General features: G+C 41.6%; 1 protein-coding gene across 6 annotated transcripts in view; it reads right to left on the bottom strand.

Moving 5' to 3' along the window:
• KALRN (kalirin RhoGEF kinase) overlaps nt 1-26100 on the bottom strand; it is a 520685-nt gene that overhangs the window by 392543 nt on the left and 102042 nt on the right. For all 6 annotated transcript variants that reach the window (XM_042998400.1, XM_042998401.1, XM_042998403.1 and 3 more), the window contains one exon: nt 15813-15935. In XM_042998400.1, the coding sequence (XP_042854334.1) occupies nt 15813-15935 (123 nt within the window). The remainder of the gene's footprint in view (nt 1-15812; nt 15936-26100) is intronic.

Raw genomic sequence — 26100 nt, 5'->3', positions numbered from 1 at the left:
TGAGCCACAAGGCGCGAGGGATACACACCAAGAGGGCCTAGCAAATAGCCTGAGGGCAAGGAACATGCTGACAGAAGGCCCCAGAGAACAGAAAAGAGGCATGAAGGCTGTGGGCAGAGAATCAGGAGTGAGGCAGAAGAGCAAAGTCTGGGACCTGGAGGGGGTGTATGATCAAAAGAGAAGGTTGAACCAGGCCAGTGCCAGACACAAGTCAGATATCGGAGTGGTCAGCCAATCCCTGGCGATCAGCTCACAGCAGGCTTTCAGAAGGGACCCAGTCAGCACTGTGCATCAGGACAAGGCTGAGAAAGCCTCAGCCTCAGCCAAGGAGCTTCCCTACGTTTTTCTATTAAATCAAAGCCAATTCCCCAAACAAGCCAATTAGAGACCAGTGGGCAAAGGTAAATGGGGCACTTAGAAAGGCTGGGGTGGGGAGCAAGGAGCAGGGGATAAAGACAGATACTCCTCTCTGGATGCTTCTGACTTTGAAGGGAAATCCTCACCTCTAATTCCACAGGCTAATTACTCAGTAGCTTCAGGGTTTGACCCCAGGGCTATTATCAGTTGCTAGTTCTCTTCACCCTGAGATTCTCAATCTGCTTCTCAGACTTGTACAGATTTCCCGGGCTCCACCCAGCACAGTTAAATCAGAGTCTAGGGCAGTAGGGGCCAGATGTGGTGTTTTTTCAAAGTTTCCCAGGGGACTCCAGTGGGCAGCTGGCATGAGGACTGCTGCCTTAGCCATGTGCACCGTTTCCCCAGGCTCCATCCAAAGCACACTCCTCTCTCCTTAGGACAAGTTTAATGCTGTCAGTGGTGCCAAGAACGAGGATTCATAAATGGATACTGAGCCGATCAGAAAATAAAATCTAATCCTCCCACTAAGTTGGAAGAAAAGCGAAATTCCACCCACATGGCTGTTTGTGGAGATACAAACACTGCATTCTGTTCAGCTTGATTCGTAAGAATAGGTCTGGCTGGTGATATGTGCAATATTTTACAAGCATAGGTTTCCTTAGAAGGCCTGTCTTAGGAATCCCAGTGTTAACAGCAAACACAGGATCACATTGATTCTTGTCAGGGAGGGCCACATTTTAGTTGCTTTGTCTCCACCTTTAGGATTAGAACCTCAGAAACAAAGATGCTCAAGGGGAGGCAGAATGTGAAAGATCTTCCAGTCCAATAGTTTCTGGAATTTAGTATGTATCACCTAGGAACCTTGTAAGCAGCCCGGCTCCCAAGCTTACTCCTGATGGAAACCACTGCTCTCATTCACCTGCTTTCCAGTGGTTCTTCAGCTTCTGCTAGAGTCACATCCTATAGAGCTTCTGCAGAAGTCAAGGCCCTGCCTTACCAGTTCTGCATCCTTGCTGCCCAATCTCTGTCCCTGGTTGGCAACAGATGCTGTGGCATGCTTTATGTCCCCATTTATCCAACAAATAAATATCCAACAACCTTCTAGGTACCAGGCATCATCATGGGTACAGGGACTACAGGTGTGAATGAAACAGACAAAGGTGCCCTTAGTAGCTTATATCCTACTGGGCAAAATTCTCTTTGCAGTAGGGACGTGAATTTGAGTATGGCTAAACTGCAAGATCAGTGAAGACTGCTTTGCGTCTTGTGAACCTCGCTGTCCTCAGGGTCTAGCAAAAAATACAGAGAATACAAACAGCCAAAGTTTGCTGAATATACCAATGAATGGATGCCAAGTGGTGCGCCCCCACCTCCTACCTCAGCCTTATAATACCACCAGGGTTGGTGTTCAAGCTCTGTCATGGTCACTCTCTTTTACTATTAATAAGGTTATATCCTAAAGCTGGTGGGAACCCACTTATGAAACACCCACATTTCAGGTGTCTTTTTCTTATTTTTTAAAACAGTTTTATTGAGATATAATTCACATACTATACAATTCACCCATTTAAAGTGTATATGATTTGGGGCACCTGGGTGGCTCAGTCAGTTGAGCGTCCAACCTTGGCTCAGGTCGTGATCCCACATTCGTGAGTTCAAGCCCTGCACTGGGCTGTGTGCTGACAGCTCAGAGCCTGGAGCTTGCTTCAGATTCTGTGTCTCCCTCTCTCTCTGCCCCTCCCCTGATCATGCTCTGTCTCTCTCTCAGAAATAAACATTAAAAACATTTTTACAACTTATTTTAAAAAATAAAGTGTGTATGCTTCAATGGTTTTGAGTTTAATAGTATTTAGTCTACAGATATGCACAACCAGCACCACAATCAATTTTAGAACATTTTCGTCATCTCAAAAAGAAACTATGTTCCCTTTAGCTATTTTCTCCCATCCCCATCTCCCATCATCCAACCCTAAGCAACAACTAATCTACTTTCTTTCTCTATAGGTTTACCTATTCTGGACTTTTTATATAAATGGAATCATATAAATATGTGGCCTTTGGTGACTGACTTCTTTCACTTAGTAAATTGTTTTCAAGGCTTATCCATGTTATAACATATATCAGCACTCCATTCCTTTTTATGGGCAAATAATATTCCATTATACCTATATACCATATTTCATTTATCCATTCATTGGTTGATGGAAATCTGGGTTCTTTCCACCTTTTGGTTATTATGAATAATGTTTCTATAAACATTTGTGTACAATGTATGAACATTTTGTGTGAACATATGCTTTCATTCCTCTTAGGTTTATACATAGAAGTTGAATCACTGGGACATATGGTAACTCTATGTTTAACTATTTGAAGGACTGCCAGACTATCTTCCAAAGTGGCCATATCATGTTACACTCCCTTAAGCAGTATATGTAGGTTTTGATTTCTCACTGTCCTTGCCAACATTTATTATTACCTGACTTTTTGACTATTGCCATCCTAATGAGTATAAAATGATTTCTCATTATGGTTTTGATTTGCATTTCCCTGATGACTAGCAATGTCAAGCATCTTTTCATGTACTTATTGACCATCTATATATCTTCTTTGAAGAAATATTCTGATCCTTTGTCCAATTTTTAAAAAAGCTCTACATCAGTGAGGGACTTGAACTCATGACCCCAAGATCAATAGTCACATACTCTAATGAATGAGCCAGCCAGGTGTCCCTCCTTTGTTCATTTTTTAAATTAGGTTATTTGTTTTTTGTTATTAAGTTGTAAGAATTCCTTATATATTCTACAGTCAAGTCCCTTATCAGATAAATGACTTGCAAATATTTTCTCCATTATGTGGGTTATCTTTTCACTTTCTTGATTATATCTTTTTGAGAACAAAGGTTTTTGATTTTGATGAAGTCCAAATTATTTATTTTTAATTTAATGTGAGGAAAGTGTCCAACTTTATCCTTTTGCACAGGGCTATCCAGTTGTCCCAGCACCATTTGTTAAAAAGACTATTCTTTACAAACTGAATGGTCTTGGTACCATTGTCAAAACTCAGTTGACCACAGACATATGGGTTTATTTATGAACTCTCAATTCTGTTCCATTGATCTATATGTCTGTCCCATGCTGGTACTGCACTGTCTTGATTACTACTACTTTGTGCAAAATTCTGAAGTCAGGAAATATGAATCCTCCAACTTTTTCAAGATTGTTTGGTTATTCTGGGTCCCATGTAATTCCATGTGAATTTTAGAATTGGCTTCTACAAGCCAGCTGGGAATTGGATAAAAATGTGCTGAATCTGTAGGTTCATTGCCATCTTAACAATAAAAAGTCTGTTAATCCATGGATATGAGACGTTTTTTCCGTTTATTTAGTTCTTTAGTTTCTTTTAACAATGTTTTGTAGTTTTCAGAGTACAAGCTGTGCAACTCTTTTGTTAAAAGTTTCCCAAGTATTTTGTTGTTCTTCCTGCTACTCTAAATAGAATGGTTTTCTTAATTTCATATTCAGATTATTCATTACAAGTATGTAGAAATACAAATGGTTTTTGTAAATCGGTTGTAGATCCTGCAACCTTGCTGAACTAATTTACTACTTTAATACTTTTTTGGTGGATGTCTCAGGATTTTCCATATGTAGATCATATTATCTACAGGCACCAGGGTGGCTGTCAGTTGAGCAACGGACTCTTGACTTTGACTCAGGTCATGATCTCATGGATTGTAAAATCGAGCCCTACATTGGGCTCCACCCTAAGAGTATGGAGCCTGCTTGGGATTCTCTCTCCCCTGCACCCTCTGTCCCCTCTCCTGCTAGCACATGTGCACTCTTTCTCTCTCAAAATAAATAATAAAATATTTTAAAAAGATCATGTTATCTGAGAATAGAGATAGTTTTAGTTCTTCCTTTCCAATGTGGATGCCTTTTCTTTTTCCTCAATAATTACCCTGGCTAGAACTTCCAATATTGAATAGAAAGTAGCAAGACCAAACATCCTTGTCTTGTTCCCAATCTTAGGTGGAAAGTGTCCAGTCTTTAATCAGTAAGTATGATATTAGCTGTGGGTTTTTCATAGGTGCTCTTCATCAGGTTGAGAAAGTTTTCTTATATTCCTAGTTAGTTGAATGTTTTTATTATGAAAAGATGTTGCATTTTGTCAAGTGCTTTTTCTAAGTCTACTGAGAGTATCGTGTAGTTTTTGTTTTTTATTCTACTGATGTTAAACTAACCTCACAATCCTGGAATAATTCCTAATTGGTGATGACATATAATTTTTTCTATATGTTGCTGTATTTAGTTTGCCGGTATTTTGGTGAAAATTTTTGCATCCATATTCATAAGCAATATTGGTCTGTAGCTTTCTTGAGTGAGCTCTTTGGTTTTGGCATCAAGGTATTACTGGAATAATAGAATAATAATAGAATAATAATAGAATAATAATAGAATTCTAATAATAATAGAATTACTGGAATAATAGAATAATAATAGAATAGAATAATAGAAAACTGGAAAGCGTTTTCTTCTATTTTTTGGAAAAGCTGCTGAAAAATTGGTATTAATTTTTCTTTAAATGTTTCACAGAATTCAGTGGTGAAGGCATCTGGGCCTGGGCTTTCGTATATTTCATCTAAGTTTCTATTTATTGGCATACAATTATTTGTAATATTCCTTTATAATCCTTTTTATTTCTGTAAGGTTGGTAGTAATGTCTCCTTTTCCACTTCAGATCTAGTAATTCTGTTTTTCTTGGCCTAGAATCTAGCTAAAGTTTTGTTAATTTTGTTGACCTTTTCAAAGAACCAGCTTTTGGTTTCACTGATTTTTCTATGTTGTTTTCTATTCTCTAATTCATTAATTTCAACTCTAATTTTATTATTTCCTTATTCCTGCTTCCTTTAGGTTTACTTTGTTCTTTTTCCAGTGCCTTAAGGTGGAAGGTTAGATTATTAATTTGAGAATTTTTTTAACACAGGTATTTACATCTCTAAATTTATCTCTAAGCACTGTTAGTTGCATCCTGTAAGTTTTAATAAGTTATGTCTCACTTTCATTCATTTCAAGTATTTTCCAATTTCTTTTTTATTTCTTCTTAGACCCATTGTATATTTAGGAGTATGTTATTTAATTTCCACATGTTTGCAAAATTTCCCAAATTTCTTTCTGTTTTTGATTGAGAATTTTATTCCATTGTGGCCAGAGAACGTTGTATTATTTTTATCCTTTTTATTTATTGAGGTTTGTTTTATGACCTAGCATATGATCTATCCTGGACAATTTTCATGTACCCTTGAAAAGAATGTGTGGTCTGCTGTTGTTGGATAGAGTATGCTATGATGTTTGTTAGGTCAATTGGTTTATAGCCTCTATTTCCTTGTTCAAGTTTTCTATTTTCTTGCTGATCGTCTGCTTAGTTGTTCTGTCCATTATTAAAAGTGAGAGTGTTGAAGTCTCCAGCTATTATTGTTGAACTGTGTTCTCCCTTCATTTCTGTCAGTTTTGTTTCATGTATTTTGATGCTGTATTGCTAGGTACATATATGTTCAGATAAGTGTTATACCTTCTTGATGGAGTAACCCTTTTATCATTACAAAATGTCCCTCTGTATCTCTAGTAACACTTTTTTGTTTGCTTGTTTCAAAGTCTATTTAAAAGTCTGTTATTAGTGGAACCACTCTGGCTTTCTCGTGGTTGTTGTTTGCATAATATATCCTTTTCCACCCTTTTACTTTCAATGCATTATAATTTTTGAATCTGAAGTGTGTCTCCTATAGACAATCTGTAGTTGGATCTTGTACTTTTTTAAAAATTCAGTCAGACAATCTCTACGTTTGATTAGAGTGGTTACCCTTTTCACATTTAATGTCATTATTGATATAGGTGGATTTATGTCTGCCATTTTACTTTTAATCTATGTCACACTTTTTATACCTTTATTTTTCCTGTACTGCTTTCTTTTGCATTAGGTAATCATTTTATAATGTAGCATTTTAATATTTTTACTGATTTTTTTCACTATATTCTCTGAGTTATTTTCTTAGCCACTGTTCTAGAGCTTACCATATATATCTTCCATTATCAGAATCAGCTTCAGATGTATACTGACTTAATTCCAGTGAGATATAAAAATCTTATTCCTATATTGTTTTATTCCCTTCCTTCTTTTTTGTGCTATTATTACTATATACATTACATCTATAAATGCTATAAATTTAAGGTTAGATTGTTATAGTGTCAATTTTTATATATGTCTTTTTTTAAAATATATTTTTTAATGTTTATTTTTCAGAGAGACAGAGAGACAGAGTACAAGCAGGGGAGGGGCAGAGAGAGAGGGAGACACAGAATATGAAGCAGGCTCCAGGCTCTGAGCTATCAGCACCGAGCCCAATGCAGGGCTCGAACCCATGAACTGTGAGATCATGACCTGAGCCGAAGGTGGACGCTTAACCTACTAAGCCACCCAGGCACCCCTTTATATATGTCTTTTAAAGAAACAGAAACAAAAAAAGAAAATAAGTATATATTTATAGCTTTTGCTATATTAACTTCCTTATTTATCATTTCTGCGTCTTTTCATTTGCATCTGTGGATTCAAGTTACCATATGAAGTAATTTCCTTAGTCCAATACAGCTTTGTTCTCATTCACCAACTTGTGCTGTTACTGGAAAATATATTTCTATATGTTACAGGCCCAATAGCACATTTTATAATTATTATTTTATACAATTAATTTGTAAATCAATTAAGAGAAAAAGAAGGCATATGCATTTATGTTGTCTTTTATAATTACATAATTACCTTTACTGGTACTTTTTGTCTTTTTGTGTGGATTCAAATTACTGTTTAGGGTCTTCTTTTACTGTTTATCATAAAGTTTGTTTGCTGACAACAAATTTTCTCAATCTTTGTTTATCTGGGAATATCTTTATTTCACCTTCATTTATGAAAGCTTTGCTGGATATAGGATTCTTGGTTGACAGTGTTTTCCTTTGAGCACTTAATATATTCTCTCACTTCCTTCTGGTTTCCATTGTTTCTGATGAGAAATCAGCTATTAATCTTATTTGTGTTCCCTTGTAACAGTTACTTTTTTCATGCTGCTTTCAAGATTTTCTCTTTGTCTTTGCTTTCAGTATTTTTACTATGGTGTACCTGTTTGTAGATGCCTTTGCAGTTATCTTACTTACAGCTTTGTAAACTTCCTTGGCTGTGTAATATTTTTCAGTGAATTTGGGAAGATTTCGGCCATTATTTCTTCTAATATTTTTTTCTGTTCCTTTCTTTCTCTCCTCTTCTTTTAGTACTCCCATTATGCATATGTTGGTGTGCTTAATGGTAGCCCATATTTTTCTGAGGCTCTGTGTTTTTTCTATCTATTCTTCAGATTGTATAATTTATACTGATTTATTTTAAAGGTCGCTAATTCTTTCTTCTGACAGTTCAAACCTACTGCTGAGCTTCTCTAGTGAATTTTTCATTTCAGTAATTGTATTTTTCAAATCCAGAATTTCCTTTTGGTTCATTTTTATAATTTCCATCTCTTTAGTGATATTCTCTGTTTATGGAGACATTATCATCAAAACTTCCTTTACTTCTTTAATCATTGTTTCCTTTAGTTTCATTTTTTTTTTAATTTTTTTTTAACATTTTTATTTATTTTTGAGACAGAGAGAGACAGAGCATGAACGGGGGAGGGTCAGAGAGAGAGGGAGACACAGAATCAGAAGCAGACTCCAGGCTCTGAGCAGTCAGCACAGAGCCCGATGTGGGGCTCGAACTCACAGACCGCGAGATCATGACCTGAGCTGAAGTCGGATGCTTAACCGACTGAGCCACCCAGGCGCCCCTAGTTTCATTTTTTTAAAATAAAACGTTATGGGGCGCCTGGGTGGCTCACTCAGTTGAGTATCCGACTTCAGCTCAGGTCATGAATTTATGGCTTGTGGGTTCAAGCCCTGCGTCATGCTCTGTGCTGACAGCTCAGATTCTGTGTCTCCCTCTCTCTCTGTACCTCCCTGATCATGCTCTGTTTGTCTCTCTCTCTCTCTCTGTCTCAAAAATAAATGAACACTAAAAAATAAAATAAATTAAAAAAACATAGTTATAATGGACAGTTTGAAATTTTTATCAAATCTGACATCTGCTCACTCTCATAGGCAGTTTCTGTTGCCAGCTATTTCCAATGTATGCTTTTTATCTGTTTTTATCTTTTTTCCTGGCCATATTTTTCTGTTCCTTTGTGTGTCTTAATTTTTTTTTTGGAAACTGGACATTTTAGATAATATATTATAGCAACTCAGGGTTCCAGTCCCCCACTCCTGGGGCTTGTTATTGTTATTTGCTTGCTTACTTGTTTTGTGACTGGCTGGACTATTTTAGTGAAGACTATTTCCACCTCAGCTCCCATAGTGAGTGACCTCTGATGTTGTTCCCTAGGGGGTGCAGCCTTGTGTATTCCCATGGACATCCTGGGATGACAGTGGTCTTAGTAGTACTCTCTTAAATTTTCTCTTGCTCTGACCACGTTGCTATGAAATTCCACTAATTTCCAGGTGATTATTCTCTTATTTTCAACAACGTCCTGGGGGCATAAAAATGCTCCACAGACTTATCCAACCAAATTTAGTCTCCTTTGAAGGGACAGTCTGTGAGGGCAGTGTTTGAGATCTGTTCTGGCTCCAGGAAGTCTCTTTCCCCAGTTCTCTCCAGCACACTAGCCTGCTTACTGTTTATCCCATATCTCCAATGACTCTACCAATCTCCCAATTGCTTTCCATCAGAATCTCCCTAAGGGTATTTTTGAGACTGCTGTTGGCTTAAACTTCTCCACTCTGTTGCAAATGAGGTCAGTTCCTTTGGGAAAAGACTTAAAGCTCTTAGTTTTAGTTTGTTTCTACTCCCAGGCAAAATCTCTGAGCCATGGCTCTGTAGCTGGGGTTAGGGATAAAAGTATAGTTCCTGACTGACACCCCTACTTTATTTAGTAGCTGAACACTCAGTGAATGGGATGAGTAGCCTCAGGCCTCCGTTTGCCTTTCCCAGCCTGGAATCTCTGTCTTACAAGCTGGGGCAAGGGAGACTGGAGTCTGAGAATTCTCAGCAGTGTTGCACCTATGGCAGAGCTCTGTTCCCTGAGTAGGAGCTAGGCAGAAGAAGGAGTCCTCTTTGCTTGGCCACATTCACTGGAATTTGGCTTCAGCAACAGGTAACTTTAAATAGGATAAGAAATGTCCTGTAATGACAGTCTTCAACTGGGAGCCAGGGGCCCTGTGTTCTTGGTTGTACCAGTTTGGAGGGCAATTTCATCTTATTGAACTGGGAGGGGAAAGGGAGAGAGAGGATCTTGGGTCAGATACCATAGGTTCAACGTTCTTATTGAGTTTTAGTAGTTTTCTTGAATATGCATCTCTTCATTTGTTGAATGCACTTAGGACCATTTCCAGAGACTTAAAATGGTTCTTTTAAAATAATTTTCACCACTTGGGGAGCCTGGGTGTCTCAGTTAGTTAGGCGGCCGACTTTGGCTCAGGTCATGATCTCGCGGTCTGTGAGTTCGAGCCCCGCGTCCGGCTCTGTGCTGATAGCTCAGAGCCTGGAGCCTGTTTCGGATTCTGTGTCTCCCTCTTTCTGACCCTCCCCCATTCATGCTCTGTCTCTCTCTGTCTCAAAAATAAATAAACGTTTAAAAAAAATTTAAAATAAAATAAAATAAAATAAAATAAAATAAAATAAAATAAAATAAAATAATTTTCACCAGTTTCACTGAAGACTGGATCTGTGGAGTTTCTCATGCTGTTATGCTGGAAGTGCACTATCTTTCAGAATTTGCAGTGCTTTATTTTAGAGGGTGACTATTTCATACATATAGATTCCACAGAACAATAGTTCTCTAGCTTTAATGTGCATATAAATCACGTGGGGAATCTTGTTAAAAATGCAGGTTCCTGGGGGCCCATCCTCCAGAGATTATTATTTTCTTTGACTAGGGTGCAAGCCAAAAGAAATGGAGTTTTTAGCAAGCTTACTATGTGAATCTTTGGAAAAAAAAATTGTACTATAAAGACTAATGCAGGGGCGCCTGGGTGGCTCAGTCAGTTGAGCGTCCAACTTCAGCTCAGGTCATGATCTCACAGTCTGTGAGTTCAAGCCCTGTGTCAGGCTCTGTGCTGACAGCTCAGAGCCTGGATCCTGCTTCGGATTCTGTGTCTCCCTCTCTCTCTGCCCCTCCCCTGCTCATGCTCTGTCTCTGTCTCAAAAATAAATAAAAATATTAAAAAAAAAAGACTAATGCATAACAGATAAGATTTATCTCTTCCTCCTCCTCCTCTTCATCTTTTTCTTCTTCTTTAAGCAGGTTCTTTATCTACCAAGGGGCTTTGCAGCTATGGTAGGATCAAACACTGGCTACTTAAACATCACAACAGTGTGTGTGTGTGTGTGTGTGTGTGTGTGTGTGTGTGTGTGTGTATTTACACTGAAATCTAGAAATACTGTCATTATAGGAAGTGCTCCCTATTTGGGGTTGGGGACTTGCTGCAGCATCATGGCTTGGGGATGCCAAGCATCAAAGATGACAGATAATCCCAGAACAAGGCTTTTCAAATTGGGGGCAGGAGACCCACTTCAGAATCTTTATTTCTTTTGCACCAGATTTGACTTTTCCTTGGTGCTACCATTTGTAATTTCTCCTCAAAACAAAGAGAAAGAACACCAAGGCTTGGCTACAATTAGTCTGATTTACACACAGTCAAATGGGAATATGTGCCTCCGGTGAACAAATTAATAGCACTAAAGCAGCTATCAAACATGCTCTAGCAAAAAGGATTCCTACCACCCAGCTGCACATGGTTATCATTAATGTGAATCCTCACAGTCATAATAATAGAAAATGAACATCATTCCATATTTTAAAACTCTGGACAGAAACCATTAGCAATTTACTTTTTCCCAAAGAACCTGCTAATTAAAATTGTAAATAAGGCTGCATTATGTTTGGATTTACTCCTGTCAGTGTTTTTCATGAAGAAATAGAACATGGATGGCTATGGGATTGTTCTATTCCATATTACAGCTCAACCCTACTTCCATCTGTCCACACTCCCATCAGAGGAAAAGCCCACACTCAGAGGAAAGAGAATTTGTGAGAAAGGCTCCCACAGCAGCAGGCAAAATTAAGCAAGAAGAGTGCCCCCGAGAGCTTAAGAAACCTGGCTATCTGAGGCACTGTAAGAAACCAGAGAATATCTTCTTACTAGGTTATGTAGGTGGGATATTTTTATTATTATTATCATTGTTATTTTGAAATTCAAAAAAACTAGGATTCCCCAGTGGGAACTGTAAAAGAACATGTTGTGGCAAAAATTCAAAGATGGACCAATTTTAATCTTTTTTCTTTCAGAGTTGCTCATGTACCTTATGCAGTAGGGTATCACTCCCACACTCTTGGTGTGTTAATAATTCATGGCCTTTATTGGTACCAATTCATTGACAGAACTTGGGAAATTTCTGGATTTTCTTCCATGATTTAATGATATGTAGTTACTTCTCAGTAGTAGTCATCTCAGCTGGAGTTGGGTCTTTAGCCAGTATATAAAATTAGACACAAACAAAACTTAGAAAACAGATAAAGTTGATTACTTTTGTTTATAAAACAACATACTTGGGGCTTCTTTAATTGTAAGTTCTTTGATCCATTGTAGAACTAATTCACAGAACATTAATTACTATCAGTAAAAAAAAAAAAAAGAGCTTTAAGTCGGAGTTGACTGTCAATTTAAAAATATACATGAGGGGCACCTGGGTGGCTCAGTCGATTAAACATCCGACTTTGGTTCAGGTCATGATCTCATGGTTTGTGGGCGAGCCCCACATCGGGCTCTGTGCTGACAGCTCAGAGTCTGGAGCCTCCTTCAGATTCTGTGTCTCCTTCTCTCTCTGCCCCTCCCCAACTTGTGCTCTGTCTCTCTATGTCTCTCAAAAAATAAATAAATGTAAAAAAAATTTTTTTAAATGTACACGAATCCCCCATTTAAATAGAGATCCTTTTATTACACTCTATCATAGCATAACTACTCTTCCAATCTAAGACTTATTAGTTTATAATTATATATTTATTGGTGAGATTATTTATTAAACATTTGTCTCTACACTGGAACCTCCACGGAACAGACCATCTCTCTTTTGTTCACTATTATCTGCCCAATATCCAGCACAGTATCTGATTCTTAATTATTTGTGGAATGAATGAACGAATGAGGAAGTCATGATGTTAAGATCTTAAACTGGGAAGGTTGACTGAAAAGTTTTAGGATACTCTTGAATCCCCTAAAATTATCTTTTAAAAATGTGTTCATATACACATTACTCTGGGGAAAGGACCCACAACCCTTATTAGATTTCAAGGGGGTCTGTGACTTTCCCAAAAGGTATGGAATCACTGACCTATTTCAGCAGTAAAAGAGGATTCAATACCAAAGAACTTACCTATAACCTGAATCAAAGTATGCTACATGTACCTTTACATGGACAGATTTGTGGGCATATGTATAGGTGGGTGTATAATTTCCAAGAACAGTAACAGAAATGCCTCAGTAAATTTACAGAACAATCCACATTCACACTTCCCCTGAGTAGCTGATCATTCTATGGTCACTGGGCTCCAGGAGTGGCTGCTTGCATTCATCTGTTTCTTGACAGCAACATCCATCACTCAGGCCAGAGAAAAGGAGTCTATAATTCTCTCCTTTCACCTGTTTGGGATGCTGACATCCCTCTTTGTGGGAGTTGTTTTTAATAACAAACCTGTAAACCTACTGGTTAACAAAGGCACAAAGCCACATTTATAAAGAATTGGTGCCCAGGCAGTTTGATCAAACAACCCTGGGATTTCCCTTCCCTTGCCCTACAGCCAGAGAGGAAAGCCAACCTAATCAGTCCAAGGAGGCCTCTGAGTGTGGCATGCCTTCACAGCCAGCCGTTGGAGACTATGAGATGGGCTGAGCATGCTAATTAGCTGTTGTATATTAAATCTCTTCTCTCTCTCCCAGCTCCACAAGAGGCTTCCCTTCAGTAAATTCCCTCCCTTGTTTTTGTCCTGAAAATGGAGACTTCCAAAGTAAATTTGTCATGAGAAAGGTTTCTGTTGTGCCATTAACTCTCAGTGATCCGTATTAACAGAGAAGAGCAGTGGTGCAGATAATTCAAAGCCAAAGGCTCTATTTAGCTTTGTAGTTCATTGTTTTGAGGGGCTTGGTAGCAGAGTTACCTCCCTAATTATGTTTGTCTTTGCTTCTTACTAAAATGAGTTTGTCTGCCTCAGGGCCAAGCAGTTGGGTGACATGAAGATTCTGGCACAGAATTTGTAAAATTCACCAGGGGATGTCCACAAGGCACCCAGATAATCAAACTTGACTAGATTTGAGTTCACATTCTTAATCACCTGTGATCAATTGCTTTGCTCCTCTGTGACTAAAGTGAGCCAGGGATGAGACATAATTATAGGAGACAAGTTAGAAGGAAATGAGTCTTTACATTTAGATGAAGACACAAGTCTATTGTAGGCAAAACTGATAACAAAATCAGTGTTGATGTTTTCCTTGCCTGGTCCTACAACCTCCTATTCTGTAGCCACAGTTCTCTTGCTATGCTAATTTCATGATGATCATCTCTGACTTACACCTTGCTATGGTTCCCTGTGCTAGTCATTAGGGCTATTCACAAATACCCCGCTCTCTTCTCCCGAACACATGGTAGGACATACATCTCCACTCAGCAGGTTAGATGTGGCCGTATGCCTGATGTCAGCTAATGAGATGTGATCAAAAGTGGCATGTGACACTTCTAGGCAGAAGGCTTCAGAGCCAGCAAGTGCGGGGCAACCAGCAGCATGTGAGACGGCGGCTGCTCTGCCAGCCTGAGTCCCCAGTGACCTTGATGAGCAGAACTCCTACCGGCCAGTGATGGGCATATGGTAGGACCAAGAAATAAATCCCTATTGTTTTAAACCACTGAGATATTAGAGTTCTTGTTAACTCAGCATATCTCTATCACTGCATATATCAAGCTACATCATGATTGGGTTATTTCCCCAACTAGACACTGAACAACTTAAGGCCAAATGGTTTCTTCTTCAGGACATGAAATTTAGTACATAGCATATTTAAAACAACCTGGTAGAAAATGAAACTCCCTTCCTGGCCTCTGTGATCCTCCATGTTTTATGTTTTCCTAACACTTGCCCCCCCTCCCAGCACCACTGGCTGAAATAAGAAGGTGTCTTTGGTGTTCAGATATATGGTGGGGTTGGTGTTTGTGTGGGGGGGGGGGGGGCGGCGGGGGCGGGGAGTGGCAGTGGAGTTATTCTTTTTGACCAGGAGCACAAGTAGGAAGAGCTGGCAGAAGAACAGAGGGAGGTAAGTCAGAGAAAAATTAGGCTACAGGCATTTTGAATAAAGCAGGTTCAAAGGGCAGACAAGATTTTGAAATAAAGTCTTGGGGCAACCACACAGAAAAAACAGTATCCCAAAGTGTTAGGTTTACAAAGGATCATAGGTTTTATCTGGACTAGACCTCTACATCATCATCATCATCATCATCATCATCATCATTATAACACCAATATTAACTGATAACTTACTATGAACCAGGCGCAACTCTAACCGCTTTACAATTAACTAATTGAACCCTCACAACAACCTTATAAGGTAGTTATTACTGCCATTTTACAAACGAAGAAACTGAAGCCCAGAGAAATAAATTCCATATGGCCACACAGCTAGCAAATATCTCTGTGAATTCAGCATCTGCTTGAACACTCTTCAACCTGGGGAGTTTGCTAGCTCCCAGGGCCTCCCACCCGCCTGAGCTACATCCTGCCTCCCCTTCCAACTGCACTCCCCCACAGTTCTGCCTTCTAGACCAACACAAAGCAATTCTACCCTCCTTTCTCCAAGGTAAACCTTCATATATCTGAAGGCAGCAATTATGTATCCCTTTAGGCTGCCCTTCTCCAGTCTAAACAACCCCAATTCACTCAACTGTTTCCAACGAGCCTGTGGTCCCACACCATCCCAGTTCAGTCACTCGCATATGCTAAGGACCCAAAAATGTTGGTTAAATCAGCAGAGTGGAACTGGTGACTTTCCCTTATAGTCCTGTGCCGAGCAAATGCCTTCTACAATCCCAGCACCTTTCTTTCACCAAGTAAAGCAGAGTCTAGAGGCAGAAATGGAGCCATAATCTGCGATAGGAACAGCAGGCTGGCCATGTGTCCTGCACACATCCCCACAGAATGCTACAGAATCCGCATGTTTAGAGTTCCTCCTTTTCACTCAGGTCTCAAGTCTATTTCCACCCCTCCCTCCTTCTTCTCCTCCCCCCCCAGGTCCTCCCACCCCCACTGCCCAGCCCCCAGAGGCAGTACAGAGAGCAGGCCCTCTACTCACCATGGAGTTCATGGCAAAGTGATTGTGCTGTGTCTGGAGGTCTAGAGCATGCTGGTAGCTCACGCCGATCTCCGTATGGCTCTGGAGGAATAACTCCTTGTTGTGGCTTATCCAGTCGAACATCTAGAGGTGACAAGAAGGTACAGAGTAGTCAGAAGGGTCATGGGTCCAACAGTGCAAAACTTTGAGCTACTGGAGAAAAAAAAGTCCTCCTGCCGGAGCCCAGTGAGAACCAGTCATCATTCTCAGAGTGGGGGTGGCCCACAGCCTGGTCTCCCAGGAAAGCCCTCACTTTTAGCATAAGGATGCATCAGCCTCTGTGCTACTCTACAGAGCCTAGGGGAAGAAGAGAAAATGAATGAGAGAATCAGGGAGATGGGGGAAAAAGCTATTGTTATTACCCCTATCTACTACTCCTTTGGAAAAACATTTACAAAGCCTCAAAAGGACACCATGCTTGTTTTAGGGACAGGTGCTGAGGGCACAACATGGAGGCTTAATCCACTCCCTACTGCACTAGCAGAAGAGAAGCAACAGGGCACCCTAACATGCCACTGATCCATATCATGTCACCCAACCACACACATTGTTGAATTGACTCTGGACTATACCACCTTTTCTCATGACTCCACAGCCCCCCAATTCCAAGGTTTCTGCTATAACCTACCAGGAACCAGAAGAGGAGGGATTTGGGGGGTAGGGTGAGCACTGCCTGGCGCAGTGGGCACTGAGCCATTTTCCTCCCCTTAGCTCTCTACCCTGCTTTTTGTTTTGGCTTCCACCTCTCTCCCAGGCAGCCCACACACATTAAGGGGAGCTGACCAGAACCCCAGTTCCAAGGGACGGATCACTCTAAAGGTTATCCATCCTCAGGACACCACATCTAAGCCAGTCAGTGTAGGACATTTCCCAGCCAAAGGGATTGTCTCAGAAAAGGAACGTTATCCAATTCAGTACAATAAGACACTGGTCTGGGAAAATAGAACCTAGTTCTTCAGATATAATTTCTGGTCCTCTGATACTGTCATTGTGACCCTGAGCCTCAAATTGTTACAGCCATTCTGCTGGCAGCCTAAGGGTGAAGCTGATGAGCAGAGAAAGGGTATAGCCAAAACACTGACAGGAGGCAGGCAGATCCCTGATTGAGCTTTGCCTGATCTCTGGCTTATTTCTGGACTTCCCTAGTACCCAAGCCAAGAAATCCTCTTTATCATCCAAGTGCAGTCAAGTGATGTAACAGGAAAGGTGTGAAGCCTTTGAAAAGACGACTGCTATACTTGGAACTGAAGCCCCATAGTTTGGGACGGGCTCCGCTGCAGAGCAGAGCGTGGAGGAGCCGAGCACAGGTGCAGGCGGAGAAGCTGCAAAGATGGCTCCAGCCTTCCTAGAGGCAGAACCTCAGACTCATTTATTATTCCCCTTTGAACAGCGAAGTGACTTTGCTTTTTCAATTATATTCAACCTTTTACATTTACAAGACACTTGCTATGTGCCAGGTACGGTCCAAGGCAATGGAAAACAAGAGTGACTAAAATATGGTTCTTAGGTTTAAGTGGTTTAAAGGCCAGTATGGAAAGCAGACAAGGACTCAGATATAATGCTAGTACAACTTGGCACAGGACTTGATTGAAATCATGACTTGAAAAAAATCTATCAAGATAAAGTCCCATATGTTCTTCCATGCTAGCTCCCACCCTTAATGGAGTGGGGACAAGGAAGAGCAGAGAAGGCTTCCCATAGGAGGTGTCACCTGGAATTAGCCAGGGTTGGGTGAGGGAGATGGGAGCTCCAGGCAATGGGAAGACCTAAGAGGCAGAACTTGGGGCAGCCAGTATGTGCAGCTTCTGGAAGCATCCCAGCTGTGCTTCCGGAGCCTGACGTGAGGAGAAGATGTGGCTGGAGAGGCAGATGAGGCAGCTGACTATGGAGAGCCCTGGACACAGGCTTTAAGAAACCTGGACTACATTCTGTGGGCAACAAGCAGCAGTGGAAGGTTTTAAGCCGAGCAGTGAAGTGTGATATGAGCTTTGATCGCACTGAGGGATGTGGACTGGAGGGGTGAGGCAGGGCAGAGAGAAGGGTTAGGAAGCTGTCACAGTAATCCTGGTGACGAGGGGTGGGTGGGGATTAGAATCTGGAACCTGGGTTAGGGGCATGGTAGTGGAGTCTGCCATGGGCAGGAGTGGGCAGGCTTGAGAGCTCCTGGGAACAGGACCGAGGACTCATAGTTATTCTGGGAGGGAGGGTGAGGAAGAGGTAGGGAATAGCCAGGTGTCTGGCACAGCACCCTGGGTCCTCATAGGAAAGGTGCTATCATGAGTGCCACATAAAGAGGAGGGTAAGAAGCTGGGGTGGGGATCAGGAGATAGCAGGTTCTGTCTTAGATGTGCCAAGTTTGAGAGGCTGATGAGAATTTCAAGCAGAGGTGCACTGTGGGCAGTTAGACTTCTGTGTCAGGAGGTCAGGAGAGAGACATCAAGGCTGTGGTAACTCACAGTTAAGTATAAACACATCACCTTCCAAATGCAATCATGCGTGGTTTGGAAGTGATTCTCCCTTTTGAATTACCCAGATCACTCTCAGCTATCTCTCTGGGATAATAAAGGAAGAAGGAAAGTAACACTCCTCACTTTCGAGTATCAGAGGATGTTTCAGGCTGGGGGCTCCTGCAGAGTCTGGGTCAACATCTGCTGTGTGCACTATCCTGGGTCTGCCAGCGGTAGTCATCTCCAGGGCGCTGGCACAGGTCAGGGCTCTCCCTCCCCCCGCAATTATTCTTAAGGACAAAGGGAAAAAGAAGACAAGTGCCCCAGGAGTGTAGAGAAATCTTATTCTGTAATTTTAGATCTTTAAAATTCTGCCTCTCAACCCCATTTTAAAATAATTTCTCATCTCTGTTCCTTATTGACAAAAGAATCAATAAAGTTAATGAAAATCTGAAATGCCTTAAGTCCTTAGAACTTGTGATGAAAAGCACTCACTCCATATGCTTTCTTGGATATCCCAGTGGCCGAGAAGTGACCTTCCCTGTATTTTCTGTTAAATGACTATTTAGATACGCAAATAAGCAGTGAAGTTACATGCTAGCACCAGAATGATTAGATTGCCTGGTGCCAAGTCCCTGCTGGACTACAGAGCAGGGCTTGCTGGACAGGGGCCAGTCAGGCTGGAAAGCAAGAAGAGAAGGGAATGAAAAGACAGGCAAGAGTAGGGTGCGCAGAAGAAACTATGCACTTCTCTGAATGGGCTTCTCACACAATGTCCACACCCAGGCCATTCCTCAATTCTGCCTCCACCGTGGAGCACACCAGCAGCTCTCTGGTGGCTGGGGGTTCTGGCAAGATCACTGGTGCTGGAGGCAGAGCTCCAAAGAGGTGATACATACCTCAGGGAGAAAGAAAAAAAGACCTACTCTGGGGACCAGATGGTCCCACATGACATCAGAAACCAGAATCTCTCCAAGGTGGCTATTTCCTAAGAGACAGTCTCAAGTCTTCTCTGGGCCCGCGTCTACTGCCTTATAGTATATAACTTGCACCCTTGCAAACCTGGCTATCTGCAAGGGTCACCATCATTTCTTCTGCATTCAATACTACTGGTTGTGGAGAGAATGTGGTCATATGTGCACATGTGCATGTGTGTGTGCACTCATGTGCATGTGTGCACTGAGTAGGATGAGGACTGGGCTGGCTCCAAGCCTGGTTCTGTCACTAAGTACCCATGAGACTGGGCAAGTCTCATTTCTGGGTTTCTCCTCATTTGCAAGGGATAAGTGGCTCCCTGAAAGGAGGTAAGCTCCTGGTTTTACGTTCAGCCCAGTTTGGAAATTTATGGAATGCATTTTTTTTTCATTCAGAAGGAAATAGTTTTAATGAGTCTCCTGGATCAGAAGGTATATTCATTGCTGCAATTTACATTTCTAACATTTGAAGAAAAGAATGACAGTGAGAAAACTGGTGTTATTTGGTAACCAGAGAAAGGCTTAGTCTCAGCCCCGACATTTGTCTGGTGTGTTAGAGTCCAAAATGTCTGTCAGTGCAAAAAGCATGTCTCAGCTCTTGGCACCAATGCAATAAAGAATTAAGGATCAGTGCCCAAAGTAAAAGCAGAAAACAGTCTTATTAGAGCAACAGTATACCATCTAGGGAGAGCAGGCAGGTTCCGAGAGGTGGAACTGGCCCCTAGGTTGTTTGGGATTGGATATTCAGTGGGTCCTTCTGGGCTAGAAGGAGTGGTGATGCACAGCGGGGTGGTCTCTAACGGATGCTGCTTCCCATCATTTGGGGTACTCCTTTCACAGGTGGGGAGGGGGAGTTTTTGAGCCCACAGGGTTAGTACCAGACTCTTCATGGCAGCCCTTTTCCATGGGGGCGGGGCTGTACCCACAATACAAATGCATTGTAATGAGTCTAGGGTTACCCTGGGGCAGAGGTGGAATAGGAGAGCAAGCTCTGCTCCTGTGGCTCTTGATCAGTCAGGCCCAAACTCTTGGAAGACCCAAGGTCAGGATGTTGTGCCCCCAGGCTTCTCATGTGCAATCTATTTATCACTGTTCTTGCCATGAGCTCAGGTCTAACTGCCCATTTTATCACTTGGGATAAAATCTTTGGGACTCTGAAATCTTTGAGGTCAAGGGATGAAGGTTCCTCAGGGCATGCCTTTGACTTCTCATATCTAGCTTCTACCTAACATGTCCATTCAAACACTTCATCTCACTGCGTCCATTAGGGCTGTTTTATAGACTGGGAAACAGGCTCAGAGAAGCAAAGGCCGGGGTCTAGAATTCATTCACTACACCCAGTTCACATTCACTGAGTGCCTGTTGAGCCAGGCTCTCGGGACATTGCCCTGCCTCTTGCACATAGCTGTAGGACCTCTTGTGCCTGGTCTCCCCAGGGGAGTTACTACACAAAAAGCAGCCACCAGGGCCCTGTGAGGTTCTAGATAAGGTAAGGTGCTATCCCTCACATGAAGCCATTCACTCTCCAATACCCAGCCTGCTTCTCTCCCCTCACGTCTGCCCCACTAGGGCCTGGGGATGGCTGATTCAAACAGCTCCACTTACTCTCAGTAAATACTTGCCAAGTGAATGAATGCATGCGTGAGGTGGCTCTGGGGTTGCTAATTCCCAGACAAGCTGGCCCTTTCTAAGCTCCATTCCAGCCAGGTCATTTTATGATTTGATCTATTGGAATTGGGCTCTCTGGAAGACACTTGAACTAGACTGACCCAAAAAAGCTAAAGGAAAACAAACAAACAAAAAAACCTAAAGACGATATCTCCACAGTAGTTTCAAACATTTTGATCTTTTTTTTTTTTGAGAAGCTACAAATGGTAGGTTTAACAAAATTTAATATGACCACAAAATTCTTCTAAGAGGAAAGTTCATGTCTAAATAATGAAATTTTATCTCTTTGTTTGAAAACTAACATAGTTTCGTCTCATTAAGAAGATAGATGTTACATGTAAGCTACTTGGATTTTTGTTTTTTTTTTGTTTTTTTTCTTTTTCATGTTTTGCTTTTAACTAAACTATGTAATTTTTTTTTTTCATGCTGGCTACAATTCAGCCGAAAAATAAAAATCTAGTTCTTAGTATATAATAAATGACAAAAAGAATCTATTTAAATGCAAATTAGGAAAATAAACAGAAACCTTTTTCTCCTTTTCTTATGAAGATAGGGATAGCAAAAAGGTTACTATTGTTCTGTTCTGTTTTTAATGAAGCATAAACTATTTCATGGAGCAAAGAAATTAAATAAGGATCTTGGGCTTATTTTCCTTCATTTGCCAAATTTAGCAATGGTATCTGATTTAGAGTTTTAACTTTCAAACCACCTTACCACCTACTGTTAATATTTTATATTGTCTGTAATTATAGGTTATATTTTTTTTCAAGTTGCTTATATTCAGCTTTGATAAGTTGATTAAGAGGATAGAAGGCAAGCAATGGATTTTCTTTGCCTAAATACATACATTGCGGTATCACCTGTGTCTCCTGGACCCTGCTTGTACACAGGAGTGACCCAGCCAAAAAGCTTATGCCCTAAACAGTGCTAACAACTCCTTGCCGGTGAACCTGGCTACATCTTGGACACACGTGGCCCATTCCACAATAAAGTTTTATGTGTATTAGAGTGCAAAGAACAGAGCCTCCAAATCTTGGGTTTGAATATAGATTCTGCTATATAAACTTTGGTAAGCTAGGTTATTGGTCTGAGCATCTGTTTCTTTATCTGCAAAATGGGATAACAATTTATACTATTTTAACCTTTGGGTAATAGTGAGATTTAAATAAGGTAATGGTTTTATGCTTTAAGTGCTGCATACCTGATAGATTTTTAAACCTATTTAACGAACATATTCTAGTGTACATATTACCCTAACATTTTCATTTAGAGCACAAAACAGATGAAAAGTATGGATTTAAAATTGCAGTAGGTTCACCTTACTGCAAAATCACCGTGGGCTAATAGGAATCATACCACACCTCATATACAAACATGTCCCCAGCCCACCCCTTCCCAAGAAGTACCCCACAGTGACCACAGGGTGCTGCACAGACACAGCCCAGAAACACCTGTGCATCTTCCCATTGCCTCCACTTTCACATACACAGAGGGGCACTGTGGGTGCCCTTGCCCACACAGGATTCAGAGACCTGTACACCCCTCTAAGGGTTAAGCTTGAGGGCACTGGTGCCCTCCTGGCCTAATGGTGTGGCCGGACCAGGACCTTGCTCTCTCCTGCCTTGCTTCCAGACCTTCCCTTCCTTATCCTCTCTGCCTTCCCCAACTTTTTCACTATTAGTCTCAGTCCCTTAGGCTCTTCACAGCTTTTCACTCAGGACAGACTTCCATTAAAATGCATCATTCCCACAGCCCCCCTGAAATCAGTTTATTCTGGATATAGAAACAGCTCAATTGGAAAGTAAGGCCCTTTGTGATCATGACCCACAGGTGAGATCCAAACTGTGGTGGCAGAGGAGCACTGGATAAGAGAGGTGGAAAGGAACAAGGAATGAAAAGTGCATGGGAACCAAAGATAATCTCCCCACCTTACAATTCTGTGTTCATGTGAACTCTAACTCATGCTGGGGCATATATTCTCAAGCAAACAGGGCAACACGTAGACTCCGTAACCCTTAAGACCCTTCAACTCTGGTTTGTAATTATCTACTCTTCTAGGATTGCAAGCTCTCCTGATAAAGGAAAAAAAGGAACAAAAGGAGAAAAAATAAAGGACCCCAAATGTGGACCTAGTTTCTAGGTTCCCAGAATTCCTCACTGGAGAGACTTTGACATGTCACCTCATGCGTATCCACAAGGCTTGCAGGCCATGGGCACTCAGGGCTCTGAAAGGCCATCTTTATAATGGGAAAGGGCAGGCAGTTAGGACTTGTGCCTGATGCACTCTAGGTGTCAATAAATATCCACTGAGGGAGAGGAGGTGCTCTGGGCTCTGCCTGTTTCCCTTTAGGCTTTCGGCGTGTCGATGGTACACTTCTATATGTTGTATAGAAGACAAGCCATTTTTCGTCTTCCACCATAATCCCAGCTGCTCTAGGGAGGATGGCTCAGCATGGTTACCTGGGAGACCCTCTCACTGACTCAACCAGGACACCAAACAGTTTCACTGACCAGGCTCTGTCTCTGACCTATAGATATCCTATCAATCCCCTAGCACATTTCTTACACTTTCCCTATTCAAATTCCCTAATTCCCAAATCTCAGATCTAACATTCTAACTGTTGCTCACCTCTAGAATGGTCCCAGTTTCTCTATAAAAAAGGCCAATATCCCACTGTGAGCAGTGGGTTAACAAAATCTTTCCCCTTCTGCATGATAATCTGACCTTCATTTAATATCCCAATTCTGTTTCCCTGGAAACAGGTGAAGACAGTATGTGACAACATGTTACATGTTGCCTATGGTAAGAATACCCACCATGACTGGTAAACTATCTGCATTGGAAGGACAATCAATGAACTGTAAATACCCGATGGGGACACCATAACCTGGGCTTCCCTGAGTTTGACAACTCATGTTAACGGCATGCCCATTACAGGGACTCTGGAAGCTGTGCCAATGATGTTGTTATAAGAGCTACTGGCTCCCATGGGGCATGGAGTTTTTAAGCCATGACATCTTCTGTAGCTGCCCACCGTGAATCTTGTCTTCTTGCACCTGAGCTGGACTGCTGCAAAGACTGTCCTGTTGGTAGCCATGGTTGCCATATTATATCATCTTGAGTAGATCAGTGTGAAATGTGACCCATGATGGTCTTGCAGTCAGTGTTCGGTAGAGTCCAAGGAGACTCCCTGGTAGGTGTTGTCTCCAAATTTCAGAGCCAAACTATAAGAACAACAGTACCATGCCTCTTCTCATCTTCCCTTCTTTCTCCATCTTGCGCTCTCATTCTCAATTTCTCTCGGTGACAGAGTAATGATAGTGGTAACAATAACAGCATCTAACATTTGTTGAATGCTCCCTATGTGCTAGGCACTATTCTAACCACTTACATGTTAACTCATTTAATCCTCTTCATCTCATAATTATCTCCCCAATATTAGCCCCCAATATTATCATTTCAATTTGACAGACTAGGAAGCTAAAGCACAGAGAGGTTAGCTGAGATTCAAACCCAGGTGCTGATGCTCTTAACACTGTTGTTAACACTTCCAATGTGCTCAGAGCTTCACTCCGGCTACTCTTCCTGTCATCATCAAACTTCTAGAAGTACATTCTGCCCCTGTTGCCTCCATTTTCCCTCCACCCACTTCCTCCCTAACTCCTTGTAACAGGGGCTACCTGTCCTACTTCTGTAAGTCTGCACCCACAGTGAAAACCAACCATCTCCTCCTTTCTGAGCCCTTGGTTCTGCCACTCCTCCTTCCCTTTGGTCTCACCTCACAATCCAGCGTGGGCTTTTCTGAAACTCCCTCTCTCTGGCCACGTGCCCAGATTCCTCTCCTGCTTTCACAGGCCTCCGCCCCAGGCAAAATTGTCCCTGAGGCACCAGCAAGTCTACACTCACACTCTTCCCTGACACCTCGTGTCTCCACACAACCAACAACAGAAACACTCTCATTGTGAAAGCTGACCAATTGTCCAGTCCTACACTGATCTATCCAAACTTGCCTCCCACTTCTCTCACTGCCCCTTCATGACCTCCTTTCATGTCCTTCACACCCTTACTGAGACGGTCTCAAGACTTGGCCCTCTGACTTGTATTCACCAGGCTCTGCCCACCTAAACATCCATCTAAGCTCACATCTTCAACAACACGAGTGGTGTTTCCTATTTCATGTGCCAAGCTGTACTTGAGGTTCCACACCAAGAACTTCAATAGATGACCTCATGCAGTCCTTATAATAATGGTACAAAGAAAGTATTGTTCAATCCATCTTAAATATGCTGAAAACTCAGTGTGAAGAGTTGAAGCAAATTGTCAAAGATCCCGCAGCTTGTAAGTGATGAGTATCAATTTAGAATCTCATGTCCATCTAAACCTAAATCCCATACAATTTCCTGGTTCTGGCGTGCCCTCTAACCATAACTTCCCAGATAACTGACAAGAATAAATACATGCCAGGCTCTGCACAATGAACGTTGTGCATAAACACTGTCTCAATCAACCCTGGGAGCTAGGGGATACCATCATCACCACCTTTTTTGTAACTGAAGAAACAGATTCAAAGAGATTTAATGACTTGGCTGAAGTCACATAATGAAAACTCAAATGGCATATTGAAGACTCACTAGGTCTGCATGACTCCAAAGTCCATGCTTTTAAACCACTACCAAACTGTCTCCCAAGTAAACACTTAAATTTCAGACTATTCCTAGTGACTCAACTCAATATGAATATCCCAAGACAGCATCTTCAATTACTGTGTCTTTTCTATGAAAACTATTACCTTCTTCTGACTTCCCACATCTTCACCCCATCTCCCAGATCCCATTTGTTCATCCTTCCCTCAAATAACTGATATATGCCCTTTATTTTTCATTACTGCTACTAATTGCCACACAGCCCCTCCTGCCTATATTACTACAGTCACTTCCATACTGGTCTCCCTGGACTCCATTTTCTCCCTTATACCAAGCCATCTGCCCCTACCAGGTTCATTGCTCTAATATACTGCTTTCGACATGTCAAAACACACATGTGTATGCACACATGCACACACACACACATTCACACAATTACTGCTGCTGTCATCTACAATGCAAACAAAATCCAGTCTCCTTGTTCTGGCATTCAAGACACTCCCCCCCTCCTCAGCT

The sequence above is a fragment of the Panthera tigris genome, chromosome C2 (assembly GCF_018350195.1).
Source record: "Panthera tigris isolate Pti1 chromosome C2, P.tigris_Pti1_mat1.1, whole genome shotgun sequence".
Taxonomy (NCBI): domain Eukaryota; kingdom Metazoa; phylum Chordata; class Mammalia; order Carnivora; family Felidae; genus Panthera; species Panthera tigris.
This window is presented reverse-complemented; position numbering and strand designations above follow the sequence as displayed.